The following is a 24,903-nucleotide window of genomic DNA, read 5'->3' as shown; positions in this document are numbered from 1 at the left end:
GGAGGGGAGATAAAGAGAAGTTGACTAATGGCTACAAATACACTATTTGATAGAAGAGGTGAGGCCTAGTGTTAGATAGCTCCATAGGATGACTATGATTTAAAATAATCTATTGTACATTACAAAATAGGTAGAATTATGCTAGCATAAAAAGGACATTATGCTAGTATAAGGAAATGACAATTTTTTTAAGGGGATGGATATTCCAGGTACTCTGATATGATGTTTACAAATTATAAAAGTGTATCAAATTATCCTATGTACCCTGAAAAAAATAAATTGTATACTCAGTCACAATCATAGTTATTGAAACGATATTATCTGATCACCTGGCAATTAGAAATTAACCCTTACTAATAGGAATTTTATAAACACAGGTTGGAAAACCTGAGAAAACAAAGCTCAAACAAGGAGTAGCTTACAGACACAAATCACAAACCGAATTCAAAACGTAATAGATGACAGATAATACAAATACAAAAATATTAAACACAAAATCAAAACTAGTGTAATACAACTTAAACACTATCTGAAAGTTATCCATAGTTTCTATGTTTCTGACAACAAAATGAGTTAAGTATTTGACCCCAGAAGCTAGATAAAGAATTGAAAAGAACAGTAAGAAAGTTGAAGACAATTATAAAAGCAAAATCCAACTTAACCTAGGAAAAAATCAACGAAGTCTATCTTTTTTCTTTCTTTTTTGAGACAGGGGTCTCTGGCTCTTTCACCCAGGTGGAAGTGCATGGTACAATCTCATCTCACTGCAACCTGTGGCTCCCAGGCTGAGGTGGGGGAATCACTCCTGAGTAGTTGAGACTACAGGCATATGCCACCATACCCAGCTAATTTTTTTTTTTTTTTTTTTTTGTAGAAATGGGGTTTTGTCATGTTGCCCAGGCTGGTCTTGAACTCCTGGGCACAGGTGATCCACCCACCTCGGCCCCTCAAAGTGCTTGGATTATAGGAATGAGCCACTGCACCCATCCAGGAGTCTGTCTATTTTCAACAAAGATTTCGAGAACACACAATACAGAAATCACACTCTCTTCCACAGATGACACTGGGAAAACTGGATATATCCACATGCAGGAGAGTAAAATCAGAAGCTCCTCTCACACCATATTAAAATAATGAATTGAAAACTTCAAAGACAGACTTGAAACTGTAGTACTAGAAGAAGCTATAGGAGAAAAGCTCCATGACATTGAGCTGGCCAATAATTTTTTGGACATGACCCTCAAAGCATAGGCAACAAAAGCAGAAATACACAAATGGAATTGCATCCAACAAAATAGCTCCTGAGCGACAGCCAAGGAAACAATCAACAGATTGGATAGAAAACCTATACAATGGGAGACAACAGTTGCAAACCATACATCTAGTAGAGGGTTAATACCATATACATACATGAGATATATCTGTGTGTGTGTGTATATATTTAGATGCACACATACACACGTATATGTAAACCTCATTAGTAAGAAAATAAATAAGCAGATTGATAAACATGGGCAAAGAAACTGAACAGACATTTTTCAAAAGAAAACATGCTAATGGCTAACAGATGTATGAAAAAAGAAGATCAACTCACTAATCACTAAGGAAAAGTGAATCACAACCACAATCAGGTATCACCTCACACATCAGAATGGCTGCTATAAGAAAGACAAATGATAACGAGTGTTGACGAGGATGTGAAAAAAAAGGGAACCCTTGAACACTGTTGGCGGGAATATAAATCGGTCTAGCCACTATGGAATACAGGACGAATGTTCCTCCAAAACTAAAAGTGGATCCATACGATCTAGCAATCCCACTACTGGTTACCTATCTAAAAGAAATGAACTCAGTATGTTAAAGAAACATCTGCACTCTCATATTCATTACAGCATTCACTCCAAATGCTGGTGATGGGTCACGATAGACAAAAGGTGGTACATACACAGGATGAAACACTGCTGTGCCATAATAAAATTCGATCATTTGTGACAACCCAGATGAACCTGGAAATCATAAGGTTAAGTGAAATGAACCAGGCACAGTAAAACCAATACCACATGATTTCACTTATGTGTGGCATCTAAAAAAACCTACCTCCAAGAAGCAAAAAATAAAATGGTAGTTACCAAAGGCTGGCTGGTGGGGGGATTGGGAAGATGTCAGGCAAAGTGTATAAAATTCCAGCTTGACAGGAGAGTTCAAGAAAGCTACTCGCAGCATCAGGGCTAGCATTAATAACTGAATTGTATACCTAAAAATCTCCCAGAATAGACTTTCCATGTCCTCACCACACGTAAAACAAAAAAGTACATGAAGTAAGCTAAAACATAAAATAGCTTGATTTAGGCTTTTCAAAATGTGTACATACCTCAAAACATAATGTTGTTTACCACATATATAAACAAGTTGTACTCGCCAATACAAAAAGTTTAATATCTAATGCTGTTAATATATGTAAACTAGTGTTGAACCTCCATGAACATAAAACATATTAACAAATATGGCAATAGTGAAGCTTATAAAGGAAACTGGTAAAAAATAAGAAAAACTGGTAAGTCTGTAATCATGAAGAGAAATTATATACCTTGGTTGGATATTTATACATTAAGCAGACCAAGACTTTAGTAAGGACTGATGAAGCAGTCAAAACTCAGTAAGGTCAGGTGCGGCGGCTCATGCCTGCAATCCTAGCACTTTGGGAGGCCGAGGTGGGTGGATCACCAGAGGTCAGGAGTTTGAGACTAGCCTGGCCAACATGGTGAAACCCAGTCTCTACTAAAATTACAAAAATTAGCTGGGTGTGGTGGTGCGTGCCTGTAGTCCCAGCTACTCTGGGAGGTTGAGGCAGGAGAATCGCTTGAACCTGGGAGGCAGAGGTCGCAGAGACCCGAAATTGCACCACTGCACTCCAGCCTGGGCAACAGAGCAAGACTCCACCTGAAACAAATACAAAAACAAACAACAAAAAGGAAAAGGAAAAAAAAACTCAGTAAGCCTTACCTAATGGGCATGGTTAGAACCCTACAAAGAGAGGACATTCATTTCTGGGATTTCTGAATGAGTCCCAAAAGCTGTCCTCAACAATCGAAAGGTAGCCTATACCCTAGAAAAATGCAATAAAATCATCACCCCAAAGCATATATATTTGGGAAACTGAAAACTACACTTGTAAACTATTCTCAAGTCAATTCATCACAGAAAGCATGATACCTGTATAAAGAAATAATGAACATCTCACAACCAACACTTGTGCAATGCTGCTAAGGGACTACCAGAGAAAGTGGGACTCTAGGCTGTGCATCCAGCGTGCACATACGAGAAATGAAGATGGAATGGAAATTTGCCACGGTCTGTATGCAATCTAAAAAAATGGAAGAGAGCAACAATGTACATACAGAAAGCAAAATGAAGGAAATGATCCAATTTAAAGACAATTTGATGACTATAGGCCAATTTTGCTTATCAATATTAACAGACAGTACCACAAAATAAATACCAAAACAAACGGAGCCAAACAGACATTTGACACTGGCGGATACAAAGTCACAGCAGGCACATGGAACCACTGGAACCCTCCTAGCCACTGCTAAAACTAGAAATCAGGAAGGACCATTATGAACACCTCTCTTAGCCAATGCTCTTACACTCATGAATGGGAAAATATCCAAACCAGGGAACCCCAGGATGACCTCAAAAAAGGTTCTAACCGCTCTCACCGCTTCTGGCTCACTGGCTGGCTCCCCAGCTACCAGCCTGGACCTGGCCCCCATTGCTAGGCTCCTGCAGGCCCAGCGAAGTGGCATCAGCAGGACTCCTGGGTGCAGACCACACCCACAGGTGGCAGGGCTGGGGCATGGCTTGAGGGTCCCTATTCCAGTACCTGATGAAGGACTGCTGGGTGTCTATGGTGTGTGACGCCTTTCTGGGCTTGCTGAATTCGGGAACACCGGCCACTCGAGCAGCATCTCCTGACGCCATCTGGAGACCTCCACATCCGTGTAAAAGGTGCCAACTTCTCTCTGTGCTGTCTGGGTCAGGACTCCATGTTCCTGGATGGCATGTTTGGAGGCATGGAGCTCCACTGCTGCAGCCGCCTGGTGAGTGCACACTCAGGTCCTGGAGAAGACAGATCAGGATCATTTTCCCTTTCATCACTCTCATTCAACATAATCCCCAGTGCAATTCAGGGCCAGAGCAATTCAGCAAAAGAATGGATAGACGAACAGAATGGAAAGGAATGTAAAGATAAAAGGAAAGAGGAAGAAAGGAAAGGGGAATAAACGAAAGGGGAAAAAGGAAAAAGGAGAAAAGGAAAGGGAAAGGCAGGAAAGAGAAAGGGAAAGGCAGGAAAGAGAAAGGGAAAGGCAAGGCTTCTACATAGAAATGGCAGGCATCAAATTAGCCTTGTACAGATGACACAATCATACACTTAGATAAACCTAAGGAATCCACCACAAACAGGCAGAAGTGATTAGTTTTGTAAATTTGTAGGACACAAAATATCAACATACAAAAATCAGTAGCATTTATATTCACCAAGAGGAAATAATCCGAAAAAGAAATCAGGAATGTAATCTCATTTACAATAACTGCAATCAATATAAAACACCTAAGAATCCGTTTAGTCAAACATGTGAAACATGTATGCAAAGAAAACTGTAACACACCAAAGAAAGAAATGGAAAAAGACACACAAAATAAAAAGCTCTTCCATGGTTACAGACTGGAAGAATTAAGACGGTCAATATGACGACAGTAGCCCAAGCAATGAACACATTCAATGCAATCCCTATCAGAATACCAATGACCTTCAGAAATAGAAAAAATATCCTAAAATTTCTATGGAGCCACAAAAGATCTTGAATAGTCAAGGCAATCCTGAGCTAAAAGGATAAAGCTGGAGTTACCACACTACCTGACTTCCAAATGTACTAGGAAGCTGTAGTAACCTCATCTGCATGGCCATGTCCTGGAAACAGACACGTAGATCAATGGAAGGGAACAGAGAACCCAAGTCTACAGACACTCACAGCTAACTCATCTTTGACAAAGACACCCAGAAAATACCAACAATGGAGAAACGGCAGTCTTTTCCACCAACGGTGCTGAAAAAACTAACTTCATGCCCAAGAATTAGACTAGGCCCCTATCTCTCACTATACGTTAAAATCAAATCAAATGGATTAAACACTTACACTGAAGACCTGAAACCACGAAACTACTGGAATAAAACCTTGTGGAAACACTCCAGGACCCCGGTCTAGGCAAAAGTTTTTGGGTTAAGACCTCAAAAGCACAGGTGACCAAAGCAAAAATAAACGGAATTCTGTCATCCTAAAAAGCTTTTGGCACAGAAACAGAATAAGAAAGGAGACAACACACAGAATGGGACACAATATTTGCAAACTCCCCACCCCACAAGGGATTCAAAACCAGAACATACAGGGGCTCAAACAACTCAATACCAAAAGAACTCCAGAAAACAAAAAAAAAAGTCTGACTGAAAAATGAACAGAAGCTCTGAACTAACATTTCTTGAAAGAAGACACACGGAACTACTGGAACTTTCTCAGCCCCAGATAGAACTAGAATTCACTCCGAACACCTCTTAGCCAATGTTCCTACATTCATGAGCGAGAAAAACACATCTCAACCACAGCAGGCCCCAAGATAACTTCCAAGAAGGCTCTGCCATCCCTCACCACCTCTGACTGACCCGCTGGCCAGCGGCCTAGGCCTGGACCCCTCCCTCAGCACCACGGGAAGTGACGCCCTGCAGAGCACACCCAACCAGTCCTCCGCCACAGGCAGTGCCTCCCCGAATAGCACCCCAACTAGCGCCCCAACTGTGCCCCGGATAGCGCCCCAAACCCACTCCAGGCCACGGGTAGTGACACCCCTGATAGGGCACCCAACCACCCCCCTGCCGTGGGCAGTTCGCCCCGATATGGCCCCAACCCAGCCCCCGCCACCGGCAGTGCAGCCCCAGATAGTACACCTACCTTGCGGCCTTTCTACCACTCTCGCTGCGATGCAGTCTCAGTCGCCGCCACAAACCCACAGTCGCCGCCACAAACCCATAGCGAAGTGAGCCGCGGCTCCCGCAGGCTGCACGCTCCAGCCTCCAGCTTCCAGCGTGCTGCACAAGAACCGCTCCGCTTTCTCCTCCTCTAAGCCGAACACCCAACAGCCCGGCGCACACACGCAGAAAAGCCTGAAATAGCAGGGCTCCCCCGCTTAGCATATTTCAGACTACCTGTTCTGTTCTGAGTGGATGAGGGAAAAACTCTAGGCCTGCTCTGATTGGACTTTATCGTCATGTTCTGATTGGATGAGAGTAAATCTTATGACAACCAATCAGAACATGATGATAAAGTCCAATCAGAGCAGGCGTAGGGTTTTCTCTTAGCCAATCAGAACATGTAGTCCAGGAACCTCATTTGCATATTTTCCAAATATAAAGTATGCTACGTGGAGCAGCGTGCCATTCCACGCTCTATTGCGTCTGAGGGGGCAGCTGCTACATGCTGGCTTCGAAGAAGCGGAGACCGACTAGCCAGGAGTAGCTGCTTCCCGCATGGTGGAGGCTGGAAGCTGGGCTCGCCTCGCTGTGGTTGGTGGCCCAACCTCCACAGAGTCTGCGGCACGCCGGAGTCCAGGGTAGGTGCGCTATCCGGATCGTTGGGGGGTTGGTTGGCGACACTATCTGTGGGTGCACTGCCCCGCACTGGGGGAGCTGGTTGGGGACACAGTACCCATAGTAGGGAATAGGTTGGGGAGCGCTGTCCGGGGCTGCAATGCCCGTGGCTGGGGTTGGGGGAGCTGGTTGGGAACACTATCCATGGGTGCAGTGCTCATGGTGGGGAGCAGGTTGGGGGCCCTCTCCGGGGCTGCAATGCCCATGGCGGGGGATGGGGGAGCTGGTTAGGGATGCTACCCGTGGGTGCAGTGCCCACAGTGGGAAGCGGGTTGGGGGCACTCTCGGGCTGCAATGCCCGTGGCAGGGGACGGGTTAGGGGTGCTAAAGGGGCTACACTGCCCGCGGTGGTGTGGGTGAGTGTGAGAGGATTGGTTGGGGCGAAATTGGGGGCCAGATTGCTTATGGCGGGGGTGCTGGTTGGGGGTGTATCGGGCTGCACTGCCCACAGCAGGGAGCAGGTTGGGTGCGATATTTGGGGTATCACTGCCTGCAGTGGGGAGTGGGTTTGGGATGATATATCCAGGGTTGTGCTGCCCACGGCTGGGTGTGGGTTGGGAACGTTATCGTGTGCTACTCTGGGTGGGGATGTTTAGAGCCGTATCCAGGGGCTACACTGCTGGCAGTGAGAGGCAGGTTAAGGGTGCTATGGGGGCTGTACTGCCAGTGGGGGGTGGTGGATTAGGGGCACTATCAGGGGCTGCGCTGCTGGTGGCAGGGGTGGCAGCTACAGTGGTCTCCAAGGAAGGAGCTGTCCTTCTCTCCCCAGACTCCAGACTCTAAAGGGTGACTCGGACTCTGCTCGCACTTGAGTGGGGAGGGTGCACAGCATTTCCGCGGGAATCCTGAGAACTGCGGGGGCCCCCACCCTGTCCTGGCTACCAGCCCATGCCCTCTCGCTGTGTGTCGTGGAGACCGACCGGAACCCCCAGGCGTGGGGACACCGTGGAGAGACAGGGCCCTGTGGGTGGAGGTGTCAGGAAGGGAACAGGCACTTGGGTGGGGCTGGCTGGTCCTGAGTTTGTGGTAGGTATTCCTGCTCTGCGAGGAGTGCAGCCCCAGTGCCCAGCGGTTCCTGTGGAATGGGAAGCTGGGCACTGTGGTGTCTCCAGTCCCCATCCCAAGCCCCAGTTCCTGGCAAACTTGGGCCAGGAGGAGAGGCTGCGCTTTGGAGGGTGGGCGTGAGTGCCTTGGCCGAAACCGCCCCTGCCACCCAGTGGCCATTATGACAAGGTGACGCTCTAATGCTACCACTCCCTGCATCTTGTTCTAGGTTTTTCTGGCTTTTTCTACTTAGCTGCTCCATGCCAGAAGGAATGGCGACCTGCCACATGCTGGAGGCTGGAACTTGTGACACTGCAGCTGGCCTTGCTGAAGTTGGTGGTGGTGGTGGAGACTGCAGCACGCTGCGGGGGGTAAGATTTGGCCAGCTGTGGCCAGGGTGAGGGAAGGGCTGTGGCAGTGGCCAAATGGTAGGAGCTTTGCAGCATGGACCAGTGCATTGAGGGTGACGGCAGCGGTGGTTGTATTGGCATCGGTGCCTAGTGGTGGCAGCAGCAAGTCTGGGGGCTGGGAAGGGGGAGCAGGAGCCTTGTGGGGCCCGCTGCAGTCTGGGGTGGAGGAAGCTGCAGGTGCTGTACCGCAGGCCTCAGTGGATGCAGTGGAGGCACAGCCAGGGCAAGGGGTCCTCCTGCCCCTTCTCCTGCAGAATCTGGAGGGCACCCTCCTCCTGCTGGCACTTGAGCCAAGTGATGGAGCATTATCTCACTCAACAAAATTTAGGGGGGGTCTACTTGTGTATCTTTTTGGTTGCTTTTTCTTGTGATAGTCTTGCACTTTTTCAAATTTCGTGAATCAGGGAGGGGGAAAAGGTATCATAATAGGACTGATTCCCTCACCTGTTCTTTTTCCTTTTTTCCAGTTGGCTTTTTCTTCTTGTTTTCATCTTCTTGTTCCTCTTCATTTGCTTATGCTGTTGCTTCTATGAACTGCTTGTCAGTGTGTTGTATTTTAAAAATAATCGGTCCATGCTGTTTTAGAGATGAGAAAAAAAATTGGTTGCTTATTTATTTAGTTCCTTGAATAGCTGTGCTTTCATGATCCTGTTAATGCATTGTAAGTAGTTATTCAAGGAATCAAAAAAGGAAGCATCAGATAAAGTATTGGTAGCAAACAGCCGTTTCATCTCTCTTAGGTACTGTTCTGGAGATATGCAAGAGTCATGGGAGTAATAAGTTCCAATTTAGGAGGTCATTAAGTGAACCATTTTCCCTTCATCTTATTTCTCTGCCACTATTTTCAAGAGCATTGTCATCTGCATGAGGAAACCTGGTGCGTCACTACATCTTTGCCAACAGGAAAAGGAAGGGGAGGATCATGTGTGTAATTCTTTAAGGCCAAGATTCACATCCAAAAACGAGGCTTTATCAACTTTAGCCTTTAAGAACGTGCAGTGTTGAGCCGTCTTTTATTCCTAATATTACAACCTTTGGTATGAACTTTTTTGTTAGTGATTGCTCTAGAAGTTTGTGTTTTATTGACTACTTTAAAGAAATTATCTGTATTGTATCTTTTTTTCAAGCCCACAGAAATGTGTAATGCCTATAATTTTGACACTTTTTATTTTTAAGATTATGAGCATGTAAAATACTGTTGATATATGTAAGTATATGCATAAATGCCACTAGATAGCTTATTTTGAAGAGATAACAGTGTCTAAATTTTTGTTGAGAATAGATGGCTTGCAGTTTTTTAGGTGTGTTTCTCAGTACGTTGCCTCAATGTTTTAAAGCACATAGAAATTTGAATACTGCTTAACCTCGTATAGTCCTTTGTTTATAGGTTAATATTTCTGCAGACTAAAGGCATCACAGCCCCCTTTAAGATTCAGTAATATTAATGTAATTTGAGATATATAGGGTTACAACCCGACAAATTCAGAGGAACATTGTTAAATTATACAGTTGTAGAGCAGGAAATGAAACCCAGGTTCTGAGCTCTAAGGGGCCAGGATGTGCCATGCAAGTGCCTCAGTGACTGGGCATAGAGTCGACAGAATTACAGGATGGTTAAGAGTGAGCTGTGGAGCCTGACTATGTGAACATGAATTGTTAAACTGCATGGTGCCTCAGTTTATCCATCTTTACAATGGGGACAGTAGTAAGTTTTTTTTTCTTCTGAGTTGACTGAATTACTTCCCTAGTCTGTCCTGTTGCCACTTCAATTCATGAGACATATCTAGCTCTATTACTTGGGGTGACTCAATTCAATTCACATTTGATTCAATGTTGACTGGATAGTTACTTTAGCCACATTACAAAGGAGTCCCCTGGTTTCCTTGGTGAACTTTGGGGAAGTCTGATGATACTCTACTCTCTCTCCTTCAAGACATTTATTGATCACCAACTGCGGCCTACATATTCAGCATTAAAGCTAAATGAAACTTCTGTCATTTGAGGGTGTACCAAATAGCGTTTTAAATAAAAACAGGCTCTGGCGTCAGTTGATCTGGGTTAGATTCCTAGCTTTCCTGTTTGCTATGTGACCTGGGGAAAGTCTAAGCCCTTCCAATTAAATTTAGTTTCTTGCTCTGTAAAAATAGAGATAATAGCAGTGTCTGTGCAGTAGGGTGACATGGTTTGGGTATTTGTCCCTGCCCATTTCCCAGTGTTGGAAGTGGAGCTTGGTGGGAGGTGATGGGATCATGGAAGTGGATTTCTCATGAATGGTTTAGCACCATCCCCTGGTGCTGCCATTGTGATAATGAGTGAGTTCTTACAAGATCTGGTTATTTAACAATGTGTGGCACCTCTCCCAGCACCCCTTTCTCTTGCTCCTGTCTTTGCCCTGTGATGTGTCTGCTCCCCACCTCCCTTTCTGCCATGAGTAAAAGCTTTTGGATGCCTCCCCAGAAGCTGAGCAGATGCTAGCATTGTGCTTCCTGTACAGTCTGCAGAACCATGAGCCAGTTAAACCTCTTTTATTCATAAAACTACTCAGTCTCAGAAATTTGTTTATAGCAATGCAAGAACAGCCTAATATATAGCATGTGTTTCAAGACTCAATATATGAAGGCTAGTACATAGTAAGTGCTCAGCTTAGAAACAGTTTAGTTGCTCATGTGTTATAAAACATATAAGAAATCCAATAATTGATTTAAAGTTTAGGTAAAGATACTTAGCTTTTACTGAATTCATGGGAAGATGACGTTGAGAATGGGCTTGGAAATAAGTTGGGGTCTTATAGATAGGAAAGGGGTTGCAAAGAATTCTAGATTGAAGGGATGGTAAGACAAAGATTGGCAGCATAAATATGATTGGGGATGATAAGTTTCCTGTAGAATGGGAGTGAGATAATCTCTAGCATCCCTTGGCACAGGTCCCAGCCTGTGGCCTGTTAGGAACCGGGTGAGTGAGCAGTGGGCAGAAATGCATTCCCACCGGAGCTCCACCTCCTGCCAGATTAGCAGCAGCATTAGATTCTCAAAATAGCGTGAACCTTATTGTGAACTGTGCATGCAACAGATCTAGGTTGTGCACTCCTTATGAGAATCTAATGCCTGGTGATCTGAGGTGAAACAGTTTCATCCTGAAACCACGTCCCCTGCCACTCCCTCTTGTGGAAAAATTGTCTTCCATAAAACCTGTCCCTTGTGCCAAAAAGGTTGGGGATGGTTCCCTTGAGGTAAGACGGGAAATAGAGAATGTAGCCAGAATCTCAGAGTTCTGAATGCCATGCTAAACAATTCCTCAATCAATTGGGAGTGATGAAAGGTTTTCAAGATATGTGACATCAAACCTCTTTTGTTTTTGTAAGTTTTATTTTTCATGGACACATGATAATTGTACGTATTTATGGGGTACAGTGTGATGGTTTGATACATGTACATATTGTATAATGATCAGATTAAGGTAATTAGCATATCCATCATCTCAAACATTTATCCTTTCTTTGTGGTGAGAACATTCAAAATTCCCTCTTCAGCTATTTTGAAATACTTACATCTGGAGGCTAGTTACAGTGGGTCACACCTGTAATCGCAGCACTTTGAGAGGCCGAGGTGGGCAGATCACCTGAGGTCAGGGGTTCAAGACCAGTCTGGCCAACATGGTGAAACCCTGTCAGTACTAAAAATACAAAAGTTAGCTAGGTGTGGTGGCGGGCCCCTGTAATCCCAGCTACTCTGGAGGCTGAGGCGTGATAATCACTTGAACCTGGGAGACAGAGGTTGCAGTGAGCCAAGATCACACCACTGCAGTCTAGCCTGGGCAACGGAGCAAGACTCCACTGTCTCCATCAATCAATCAATCAATAAACTCGTGAACTGACCCCAGCCCCATCCCCCTGCCCCCACCAGGAATCACAGGAATCCTCATACTGGTGCCGCAGCAGTGGCCAAGTTGCGGCATTGCCCACGGCCCCTCCGTCTGATGCAGATTCAGGGCTTCTCTTCCGTCATGTTGGGTTTTGATTCTATTTTTCCTTAACCTCAAAACCCTCTTTTCTGTCCTCTTACGGGACAAGAAACCTGGTTTTCTACACTGCTCTTGGCCACCACACTGCCTGCCCGGCAAGTTGGGAGGCAGATTTTGTACAGTATGTTGTTATTGATATGATATAAAACATCAAACGTCAAAAAAAAAGTTTTGCTCTACGAAAACACCATGAAGAAAATAAAAAGACAAGCTACAGACTGGGAGAAAATATTTGCAAATCACATCGCTGACAGATTACTTGTCTCTAGAGTGTTAAAAGAACTCTCAAAACTAGCCTGCCACGGTGGCTCATGCCTATAATCCCAGCACTTTGGGAGGCCGTGGTGGGCGCATCACCTGCGGTCAGGAGTTCGAGACCAGCCTGGCCAACATGGTGAAACCCTGTGTCTATTAAAAATACAAAAATTAGCTGGGCATGGTGGCAGGTACCTGTAATCGCAGCTACTTGGGAGGCAGGAGAATCTCTTGAACCTGGGAGGTGGAGGTTGCAGTGAGCAGAGGTTATGCCACTGCACTCCACCCTGGGTGACAGAGTGAGACTCTGTCTCAAAAAAAAAAAGAAAAAAAAAAACAGATACGTCTTCTTGTACCCAGAATGTCTGAGTCAGGAGGTCTGGAGTGAGCCTGAGAATTTGCATTTCTAATAAGTTCCCAGGTGATGGTGATGCTGCTAATTGGGAGACAACAATTTAAAAAACAATTTTTTTTTGGTAGCGATAACGTCTAGCTACATTGCCCAGGCTGGTCTCGAACTCCTGCATTCAAGCAATCCTCCTGCCTTAGCCTCCCAAAGACCTGAAATTATAGGCATGAACCACAATGCCCATCCAGAGAGCAGATTTTGAGAACACCTGGAGTAACATGTGGAATGTCTGTCCTCTGCCAGACCCTGGGAATGGAAAGATGAAGACGGCAGGATCTTTCCATGAAATTGCTGACTTGGCAAATAATTCAGACTCTTTGAGGGTCAGATCTCTCATCTGTAATGTGAGAATAATTATAATTCCTTCACAGGGCTATTGTGAAAATTAAGTGATACTGAGTCACAAACCTTTGCTATTTTAGAAGGACAAATTTTGAGACCTTTTCAGGTCCACAATTCTGTGAATACTATTAAAACATGTAATTTTCTCCATAAAATTTAGTTAAGCATAAGTGAAAATTTTAAGTGACCCTTTTAGGCTCCTAGTGATTCCCTAAATATAGGATTAAAGCAATTTATAAAGCAATTAAAATAAATTCTTGCCGAAACACTCATTGAACAGTTTCAGAAATTACTTTCCCTTGATTCCTTATAGAGTATTTGGTGGCTTCAAGCAATTATCAAATTTGATATTTTATCCTTGGATTTATCTAATGCTTCACTTTCTTTTTATTCCTATTATTCATATTTGCAATTGTAAATGGGGCCCTTTTTTCCCTGAAAAGACATGAGGGCCCAGCGTGGTGGCTCATGCCTGTAATCTCAGCACTTTTTGAGGCTGAAGTGGAAGAATTGCTTGAGTTCAGTAGTTTGAAACCAGCCTAGGCAACAAACCTCATCTCTACAAAAAATTTTAAAAACTAACTGGGCATGGTGGTGTGCACCTGTAGTCCCAGCTACTCTCTGGGAGGCTGAGGTGGGAGGATCACTTGAGCCCAATAGGTCAAGGACACAGTGAGCCATGGTCGCGGCACTGCACTCCTGCCTGGGTGATGAAGCAAGATCCAATCTCAAAAGAAAAAAAGATATGAGATGCCTGACCCATTGCAAGCGCCATGGCATATTTGACATTGGATAGAGAAAGCAACAAGTCCACATCAAGATACAAATGCTAGGCAGTGAGCTAGACTTGTTCACTAGCTGCGGCATTTGTTAATATGCCAACCACCCCTACAGGGCTACCGTACCATATGACTCTCGAAGGTACTACCCATACTGCTGTCTACGTCAATCATGTTCCTTCGAGTTGCGCAAACTGATGGGGCTACCCCTCTGTGTAGGGGTCTAATTGATGACCTTGCTGTGGACCTTCCAGGTGATGCACAAGACTGGGAAACCAAGGTTAACTCTGCAAATGCCAAGGTTAGCGCTCTGATTAGTACCTGGAGCATCACTGATTTCCCAAACAGCCTTTATCATAGCTTACACTTTAATTTTTGTATTTTCAGTATTGGTACTATTCCATCTAATCTTGGCTCTTTTTTTCTTGTTTATGGAAACAAGATCTCACTCTGTTGCCCAGGCTGAAGTGCAGCAGCACAATCATAGCTCACTGCAGCCTCCAATTCCTGGCCTCAAGGGATCCTCCCACCTCAGTTTCCCAAGTGGCTGGGATTACAGGTGAGTGACATTACGCCTGGCTAATCATTTTATTTTTGTAGATACCAGTTCTTATTATGTTGCCCTTATTATGAGACCTGGTCTCAATATCCTGGCCTCAAGTGAACCTCCAGCCTCAGCCTCCCAAAGCATTGAGATTACAGGTGTGAGCCACCATGCCCAGCCTGGTTCTTAATGTGCTACTATCCTCAAGTTTATTCTGTTGCCTTGGGTTAGCCCAGGTTTGATTGGCATTTGGGCCACCACTGCCTAATAGCACTTCTTTAAACATTTGGCTGCCTCAGGAGGAGGAGAAGCAGGTTGAAATTTCAGTGCCATCTCTGCCACTTTCATTGCATGATCCAGATAAGGAGTGTAACTCCTCTGCACCCCACTATTTTCCCCCAAGAAATGGCACTCCTGCGAATGGTGTGATTAGAAAATAGGTTAAATGAGGGCAGGTGCAGCGGCTTATGTCTGTAATGCCAGTACTTTGGGAGTCCGAGTGGCACAGGATCATTTGAGGTCAGGAGTTCCAGACCAGCCAGGCCAACATGGAAAAACCCCGTCTGTACTAAAAACACAAAACTTAGGCATGGTGGCGTGCACCTGTAATCCCAGCTACTCGGGAAGTTGAGGCAGGAGAATTGCTTGAACCACAGAAGGCATTGGTTGCAGTGAGCCAAGATTGTGCCACTGCACTCCAGCCTGGGCAATAGAGTGAGTGAGACTCCGTCTCAAAGAAAAAAGGAAAAGAAAAGAAATGGTAGTCACAGAGTCTTATGTTTATTTGTAAATTCATTTACATTCTTTGTAAATAGATGAGCCCATCATTTATTTTTAGAGTGTGGGATAAAAAAAATATTTTGTTAGACTTTGCTTTTCTCAGAAAAGCTGTTTTTTAGTGCAGTGGCATTAGTACCAAGCAAAACACAAGTTGTTTGATGTCTGCGGAATAAATTTAGAGATGTCAGAGTCCCCATCTACTGCATCATACATCATGAAAATCAAGTTTAATAAAAAGTTTATTTGCTGTTTGTTAAACAATTGTCTGCTTTTTGATTTTTTTTTTTTTTTTTAGAGATGGTGTCTCACTATGTTGCCCAGACTGGTCTGGGTAAAAGTGGCAGAGATGGTACTGAAACTCCAACCTGCTTCTCCTCCTCCTGAGGCAGCCAAATGTCTAAAGGAGTGCTATTAGGCAGTGGTGGCCAAAATGCCAATCAAACCTGGGCTCCCAGCCCAGTCTTGAACTCCTGGCCTCCCGGGATCCTCCTGCCTCAGCCTCCCATCTTGCTGTGATTACAGCATGAGCTACTGTGCCCAGCCTGTCTGCTTTTTGGATTAAGGAAAATCCCTGCTCTGCTCTGGACTGGATTTCGCCGTGTCAGTTTGTGGACCAGGGGTTTGTTGAGCAGCCAGGGCTGTTTATGTGTGGACCTCCCCTGCATCTTGCTGATAATCATGACCTTCAGGGTAAAAGCTCTAAACAGACTGTGCAAAGCCTGAGGCCTGAAAATGGTGCTTTTTAGACACTTTTAAATAATTTACTGAGACAGCCAGCTGCCGCTGCTCATATGTCTATGTCTTTGGGGTTGTTTTTCTCATGTGAATTACAGTGGTTCATCTCTAATTTGCAGGCTACCCATTTCCAGCAAGAGTCCCAGCCACATTTGAATGTTCAGAAAGAACAGTGCTGTAATATGACTGTTTAAAAATTAGCACACATTTCTTTTCAGCCTGAGTAGAAGCAGAGTGCTCAGTTCAAGGAAACTCCTGGACTCCAATCACCTTAGACCATTAGTGCTGGGAGACCTTATAGTTCATCTCGAGTGCCCTCGTTCTAATTGTATTACTTGAGGCCATCTCCGTAAGTCATATTCTACATCTGTGCAACAGCTGTTCAGATACTTGAAGACCACCGTCTTACACTCCCCTATGACTTTTCTTTTCCTAGCTGAGAATGCCAGTTTCTTTCTTATCTTTTTTACTTTCTTGTAGAAACAGTCCAGGCTGGTCTCTAATTCTTGACTTCAAATGATCCTTCTGTCCCAGTCTCCCAAAGTTCTGGGATTATAGGCATGAGCCACCCAGTTTCTAAAATAATTTCTCATATGATATTGTCTTGGTTTCCAGAACTTCCCTGGTCATTTCCCCAAGGTTCCCTGCATTCTTCTTAAAGTAGGGTGTTGGCCAGACACAGTGGTTCACGTCTGTAATCCCAACACTTTGGGAGGCTGAGGCAGGTGGATCACTTGAGCCCACGGCCAACCAGCCTGGGCAACATGGAGAAATCCCATTACTACAAAAAATACAAAAATTTAGCCGGGCATGGTGACATATCCCTGCAGTCCCAGCTACTTGGGGGCTGAGGCAGGAGGGTCCTTTGAGCCTGGGAGGTCACGGCTGCAGTTAGTCTTGATTGCACCACTGCATTCCAGTCTGGGCTACAGAGTGAGATGTTGTCTCAAAAATACATACATACATACATATGTAAACTGGGGTGTCTAGAAATAATCTCAGTATTCCAGGTGTTGCCTTACTAGAGAGAAGCATTTTGGAAGTATGACTTCCCCAGTCTTTTTTTTTTTTTTTTGAGATGGAGTCTCAGTCTGTCATCAGGCTGGAGTGCAGTGGCGAGATCTCGGCTCACTGCAACCTCCGCCTCCCAGGTTCAAGCGATTCTCCTGCCTCGGCCTCCCAAGTAGCTGGAATTACAGGCATGTGCCACCACACCCAGCTAATTTTTTGTATTTTTAGTAGAGACAGGGTTTCACCATGTTGGCCAGGATGATCTCATCTCCTGACCTCGTGATCCGCCCACCTTGGCCTCCAAAGTGCTAGGATTATAGGTGAGAGCCACTGTGCCCGGCCAACCTCCCCAATCTTAAAAATAATATCTTAAGCAAAAATAAAAACAAAAAATAATTTTTAAAAGACCAAAGTAATATGTTTATTTAGTTCTTCTCTGGCCAAATAATATCTGAAAGCATATTCACACTTGCCATAAGAAAATGTAGATAAGGCCACATGAAATATAAAAGCTTTAGAGTGTTCAGAGTCCTGGAAAACATTGTTTAGCAATATTGATGATCATAATAGCGACTGTTTAGTGCATATATTTTATGTGGATTATCTTATCTAATTTTCATAATTCTGCAAGGAGGTATCTGACATGGTTTGGCTCTGTGTCCTCATCCAAATCTCATGGTGAATTGCGATCCCAAGTGTTGGAGGTGGGGCCTAGTGGGAGGTGATTGGATCACGGGGGTGGTTTCCAGTGGTGTAGCACCATCCCCCTAGTGCTGTCTCGTGATAGAGTTCTCTCAAAATCTGTTTTTGTTTTTTGTTTTTGTTGGAGTATTGCTCTGTCACTCAGGCTGGAGTGCAATAGCGTGATCTCAGCTCACTGCAGCCTCCGCCTTCCAGGTTCAAGCAATTCTCCTCCCTCAGCCTCCTGAGTAGCTGTGACTACAGGTGCACACCACCATGCCTGGCTAATTTGTATATTTTTAGTAGAGATGGGGTTTCACTATGTTAGCAAGGCTGGTCTTGAACTCTTGGCCTCAAGAGATCCACCTGCCTCAGCCTCCCGAAGTGCTGTGATTACAGGCATGAGCCACCATGCCTGGCCAAAATCTAGTTGTTTTAAAGTGTATAGTACTTCCCTCTTCTCTCTCTCTCTCTCTCTCCACTCTTCATGACCTGCTTCCCCTTCACCCTTCTGCCATGATTGTGAGTTTTCTGAGGCCTACCAGCCATGCTTCCTGTACAGCCTGTGGAACTGTGAGCCAGTTAAATCTCTTTTCTTCATTAATTACACTGTCTCAGGTAGTTCTTTGTAGCAGTGTGAAAACAGACGAATACGGTATCTATTATAATAATGCCATTCAATCCCATTTTGGAGATGAGAAAACTGAGGCTCAGTGGGATTCAATCCTGGACCCAGTATCTACCAGCTAGTAAGTGCAGGATTAAAAGCCTGTATATTTTATTTTTTTAGAAAAACAATTATTTCCATAAGTTATTGAGAAACAGGTAGTGTTTGGTTACATGAGTAAGTTCTTTAGTGGTGATTTGTGAGATTTTGATGCACCCATCTCCCAAGCAGTATACACTGCACCGACTTTGCAGTCTTTTTTCCCTCATCCCCTTCCCACCCTTTCCTCCAGAGTCCCTAAAGTCCATTGTGTCATTCTTATGCCTTTGCATCCTAATAGCTTAGCTCCCACTTATGAGTGAGAACATACGATGTTTGGTTTTCCATTCCTGAGTTACTTCACTTAGAATAATGGTCTCCAACCTCATCCAGGTTGCTGTGAATGCCATTAATTCATTCCTTTTTATGGCTGAGTAGTATTCCATCCATATACATATGTGTATCTATATGTATATGATGGAGTGTGTATATGTGTGTGTGTGTATGTATCAGTTTCTTTATCCACTTGTTGATTGATGGGCATTTGGGCTGGTTCCACATTTTTGCAACTGCGAATTGTGCTGCTATGTACATGCATGTGCAAGTATCTTTTTTGTATAATGACTTCTTTCTCTCTGGGTAGATACCCAGTAGTGGGATTGCTGGATCAAATGGTAGTTCTACTTTTAGTTAAAAGGCTGTATACTTTCCATTGCCCTCCATTAGTTTTTGTTTATTTGTTTGTTTGTTTTTGTCTGAGTGGTCAGGTGAAAAGAGATGTTTAGCCTCTCACTGAGCGATTTACTGTCTTCATGAAATTGAAGGGTTATTATTTGTAACAGAGAGATGACTTTGAACCTCAGCGGGGAAAACTACTACAGGGAATGCAGATGGGCTGCCTGAAACAGACACATTCTAAGACTCTGTGATAAATACAATTCTCTCAGATCCTAAGCATGGTCGTTTTTCCAGATTGAAGCAAAGCCTCTGAGCCTGTTGCTCTGTGGCATTACAGCAGCCAAAGAGTCCAACAGGTTTTGTAAAAAATAAACAAAATATAAAATGAAAGCAGTTACGTAGAGCATCATGCAGACAAAACAAAGGAATGAATTATCTTGGTCTCTACTGGATTCTGTGCTGTTATGAACATAGAAGTGTTTTCTTCACCTGGCTGTGCAGGAGAGGCACCTGAAGGGCTCATTTAAATAGAGATGCCCTGGGTTCTGATGCTTATCCTACAGATCGGGGGTGGATCCCTGGGATTTCCATTTTATGAAGCTTTCCAGGCACTTTCGTCCTGCCAGTGGGATTGGGAGCAGACTGTTGGGACCCCCAGCCTTGGACTATTGGATGACTTAAATATGTTAAGCAACCAGCCCCATAGGCTAAACTGTCTGGGCTGACTTTATGTGCTAAATTGAATAATTAGCTTGGCTTTGCAGAGTTTCAAACACACTTACAATATGCATCAGATCACAGGTCTTAAGAATAGCAGTGATACAACCACACACAGGCCACCATACCAAAGATCGGAAGAGTTTCATGAAATTATCTTCAAGCTAAGCAGCAAATTCCATAATTATCAGTATTCTTTTCATGTACTCCAAGAGTTTGCATAATTTCCCTGTGGTAGAATGTAGAGAAATCAAAACAATAAACCGAAAGATCTACCAATTCATTTAGAGCACAAAATTTAAATCTGTGTTTGCTAACGACATTTCAATTTCTGGGCAAATCTAACATGAAGAGAGTCAATAATCATATTTCCATCTTTACTTTGGGAGGAGTCTGTTTATTCATTGCTTTGGGTAAGAATGCTAAAACCCTGGAACTCTGTACTGTGATATTTACCTTTGTCGGATAAATTTATGGCTTAAAATGGTATTGATTTTGTCTTACGGACATACTCATCAACTGTAGGTCTTAGAGTAAAAGAAATTTAGCATTCAAGGTAGGCGTTTTGTATGGTAAGTCTTTGAATGAAGACAATAAACCTAAAAGCATACTAATAATCAGTTGTGTATTGCCTTATATTTTGCAAAACATCTTCAAGTCCGTGACCTAGTTTGATTCCTTCCCAAGCCCTTTGAAGTCAGGAGACCTGATTTGCCATGAGACTTTTTCAGATGGATAGCTACTATTCTATCTTTGCATGTTTTTTTCATAAATTTGTATTTAACCAGGTTGACGATGTGCACCCCTGAGAACCATGTCCCTTAATAGAAATATCTGTATTAACTGAAACTTAACCTAAAGAGGCTGCGTTTTTGCACCCTATTTATAGAGAGAGGTCAATGCAAATAAAATGAATCCATATCAAAATGCCTAACACTTCATCTTTCAAATAATTAATTGGCTTCATTCATTAATTCACTCATTCATTCCACAGGTACCTATTGAGCATCTATTATATAGCAGATATTCTCTTCCATCTATAGCTAATTTTTTTTTTCTTTTGAGATGGAGCCTCACTTTTTCGCCCAGGCTACAGTGCGGTGGTGTGATCTCAGCTCACTGAAGCCTCTGCCTCCCAGGTTCAAGCAATTCTCCTGCCTCAGTCTCCCAAGTAACTGGGGTTACAGGCATGTGCCTCCATGCCCAGCTAATCTTTGTATTTTTAGCAGAGCCAGGGTTTCACCATGTTGGCCAGGCTGGTCTTGAACTCCTGACCTCAAGTGATCCACCCACCTTGGCCTTCCAAAGTGCTGGGATTACAGGTGTGAGCCATCGCACCTGGCCCATAGCTAAAATCTTGAGACTCGATTGTGTGAGTCATTAAGAACATAGGCTTTGGTTCAGACAATTTTGGCTGTGAATTCCTCCTTTGCAACTGCTCAAATGACCATGTACATGTTGCTCTTTTCTTTATTCATTCATTTCCCTTCCTCTAAAATGTGGGTAATAATAGTACTAGCTGCTGACATCTTTTTTCTCTTTCTTGATACCAGGTGTGACTCAATTTCCCAGGCTGACGTCCAGTAGCTTGATTGTGGCCCACTGCAGCCTCAACCTCCTGGGCTCAGGTGATTCTCCCACCTCAGCCTTCCAAGTAACTGGGACCAGAGGTGTGCACCACCACACCTGGTTAATGTTTTTGTTTTCGTTTTTGTTTGTAAAGACAGGGTTTCCACATGGTACCCAGGCTGGTCTCCAACTCCTGAGCTCAAACCATCAGCCCTCCTCTGCCTCCCAAAGTGTTAGGATTACAGGCATGAGCCACGGTGCTTCACCCAGTTGATATATATATTTTTTGATGAGAGCTCAGTATTTCATATAATATATAGAGTGTTTATCACAGTGCCTGGTGCATAAAAGGGCCCTAATAAATGATAGAATAAAATTTTACTCTACAGTGAAAACTGCTGAAAGTTGGCCACAGCCATCAAGGATATGCTGGCTCTGTTTAATTGACCACACATTGAAAGCAACAAGACATTCAAGGGCTAACCCCGTGTAACTGGCCATTGTGTCAGTTTGCATTATTTTGGTTACAGGTCAAATAAAGCAATTCAAGTTAGCTTACAGAATAAAGAGAATTCACTGATTCTTGTAAATTGTCAAGTGGTACGGATGCCTTCAGGCAAGGCTTGATCTGGTAGCTCAAATAACTAGGACCTGGTTTCTCTTGGTCTCATGTAATGATGACTTCCTCCAAAAGCTCTATGTGATGGTTGCATATCAACTCCAAAGTGTCTCCTCAAAGTGGAAAAAAAAAAAAAGTTTTGGCATCTGTGGGCTCCACATCCCCACAAGGCAGAGACCAAGCCTAGGGGATTGAAGCACTTGTCTGAGATGCAAAATTTAAGAGGAGAGCTGCCAAAAAACCCTCAAGATAAATAATATTTTGGCCAGGCAGGATGGCTCAGGCCTATAATACCAGCACTTCGGTAAGCCAAGGTGGGTAGGTGGGTGGATTACTTGAGGCCAGAAGTTTGACATCAGCCTAACAATGTAGCAAGACCCCCATCTCTACAAAAAATTAAAGAATTAGCTGGGCATGGTGGCACATGTCTGTAGTCCCAACTACTGGGGAGGCTGAGGAAGGGGGATTGCTTGAGCCCAGAAACTGGAGGCTGCAGTGAGCTAGGATCATTCCACTCACTGCACTCCAGCCTGGGTGACAGAGTGAGCTCTTGTCCCTACCCCCACCACCCCCCAGAAACGAATAAACATAAATTTTTAAAATTAAAAAAAAATAGAAAGCATAAATAATATTTTGATGCTCTATGTAAAAAACAAAACTGATGCAAAAAAATCTGTGATCAATAAGTTAGAAAAGATTTTTTGGGAAAGTTTAAGGGGAAGATTTAAAGGAAAGATTAGAGTCAATTGAAGAAAGATGGCTTTTCCCAGTACTTCCAGCAAACATCTGTTGGTTTTCTTGGCCTCAACTGAGTGAGGTCCCCATCACAGAACCAATTGCTGTTGTCAGGGGTAGGGGATACAATCTATTGGCATCAGCTAATAAGGGTCCACCCTGGAGCTGGAGGGTAGGGCCTTGGTGTTCTCATCTACATTATGAGAATAAATTTTGAATTTTGTTTTTAGGGGAAGAATGCCTTTTTCAAAGGAAATCTTTTTTTTTCCTTTGAGACAAAGTGTCACTTTGTCACCCAGGCTGAAGTGCAGTGGCACAATCTCGGCTCACTGCAACCTCTGCCTCCCAGGTTCAAGTGATTCTCCTGCCTCAGCCTCCCAAGTAGCTAGGATTACACGTGTGAGTGACCATGCCAGGCCCAAATGAAATCTTAAAAAGGCTCAAAGTAGGCTCTGGTGATGGAGACTTGGGGATAGGCATTGAGGTGGAGTTGGGGACCCCAAGCCTGCCAACTCAGCAATTCAGTGACACTGGGGAGCTCCTGTGTGCCTGTGGGCACAGTTTGAAAACACTAAAATAGAAAACCACGAAACTAGACAAGTCCTTTTAGGTTCCACCATTTCATGGCTACAATTTTGAGCATTCTTTGAAGAAACCAAAAGAAGTAGAGAAAGTGGCCAGGTGCAGTGGCTCCTGCCTATAATCTTAGCACTTTGGGAGGCCAAGGCGGGTGGATCACTTAAGGTCAGAAGTTCGAGAGCAGCCTGGCCAACATGGCAAAACCCTGTCTGTACTAAAATTACAAAAATTTGCCAGGTGTGGTGGCACATGCCTGTAGTCCCAGCTACTTGAGAGGCTAAGGCAGGAGAATCGCTTGAACAGGGAGGCAGAGGTTGCAGTGATCTGTGATCAGGCCGCTGCACTACAGCCTGAGTGACAGTGGCTCTATCTCCCAAAAAAAAAAAAAGTAGAGAAACTAAGAACATGACACGAGCTTGACATTAGCCCAGCAGGTTGATGCATACTTGTAGTCCCAGCACTCTGGAAGGCCAAGGTGGCAGAATTGCTTGAGCCCATGAGTTGAAGACTAAGCCTAGACAACACAGCAAGACCCCTATTCTACAAAAATTTTAAAATTTGCCAGGCACGGTTGTACACACCTATAGTCCCAACTATTTGGGAGGCTGAGGTAGGAGGGCCACTTGGGCCCAGGAGTTCCAGACTGCAGTGAAGTATGATTGCACTCGTGCACTCCAGCTTGGGCAACAGAGCAAGACTCCATTTCTAAAAATAAACCAAAAACTAAAATAAAATGACATGGGCTTTGGTTCTGATAAATTTGGCTGTGAACCCTTCTGTCCCATTTCATGTGAACTTGTCGATGTGTCTTGTATTTATTTATTTTTCCTGTTTTGGTTTCTGATGACATGAAGTAAATGAAGACAGCAGAGAAGGAATTCAGAAGTCTTAACTAACTTGAGCAAAACTCATGAGGAAATCCCAGGTCACTCAGTTGGAGATGGAAGAACAATCATGAACTTAATCTGAGGAAATTGTTAAATCTTGCTAGTGGTTTCTTGCTTTGTTCTCTGAAAGTCTTTTTTTTCTTTTTAAACATACCTTTCATATTCTTTTTTTTTTTTTTTTTTTTGATACGGGGTCTTGCTCTGTCATCCAGGTTGGAGTGCAGTGTCATGATTGCAGCTCACTACAGCCTCGACCTCCCGGGCTCAGGTGATCCTCCTGTCTCAGCCTCCTGAGTAGCTGGTTATGTTCTTTTTGGACAATACCTTTGTCCTCTCTGTGAGTTCAGAATCCATTACAGGGAACCTCATGAAATGTTGATATGATAAATGTTAAAGATGATTTGATTGGGGCAGCAGGATAATGAATATATTAAGCTGGTCTAAAAATGGGTCTGGTTTCAAGAGCTGTAAGCAGTTGGTAAGTAATAAAAATGGAAACCCTTTCCTTTTAGTTCTTAAAAGAAATTTATAATGGGTTTTCCTCATAAGCTGGAATTATTTTTAAATAGCACTAATGAATAATTTAAAGACTCATTGGGTTAGGCAATTAGTTTTAAGTGTGGATTAATTGCTTTCTTTATAATATTCCATATTCATTTTTTGCATAATACGGACAGATATTTCATCTTCTTTAAAAACATTT

General features: G+C 43.7%; 1 protein-coding gene across 2 annotated transcripts in view; it reads right to left on the bottom strand.

Annotated features, from left to right (window-relative positions):
• The window catches only part of LOC116812056 (putative postmeiotic segregation increased 2-like protein 1), a 39,570-nt gene extending 19,620 nt beyond the window's left edge, over nucleotides 1-19,950 (bottom strand). The window contains exons 1-3 of one of the 2 annotated variants that reach the window (XM_058444455.1): nucleotides 19,940-19,950; nucleotides 6,006-6,165; nucleotides 3,884-4,119 (exon numbers count right to left, since the gene is read on the bottom strand). In XM_058444455.1, the coding sequence (XP_058300438.1) occupies nucleotides 3,884-3,981 (98 nt within the window). In that variant the 5' untranslated portion in view covers nucleotides 3,982-4,119; nucleotides 6,006-6,165; nucleotides 19,940-19,950. Of the gene's footprint in view, nucleotides 1-3,883; nucleotides 4,120-6,005; nucleotides 6,222-19,939 lie in introns of those variants that run through there. The other variant, XM_058444451.1, reaches the window with a different exon arrangement.
• Between the last annotated feature and the right edge of the window lie 4,953 nt (nucleotides 19,951-24,903).

This window comes from Hylobates moloch, unplaced genomic scaffold, assembly GCF_009828535.3.
Source record: "Hylobates moloch isolate HMO894 unplaced genomic scaffold, HMol_V3 SCAFFOLD_1, whole genome shotgun sequence".
Taxonomy (NCBI): domain Eukaryota; kingdom Metazoa; phylum Chordata; class Mammalia; order Primates; family Hylobatidae; genus Hylobates; species Hylobates moloch.
This window is presented reverse-complemented; position numbering and strand designations above follow the sequence as displayed.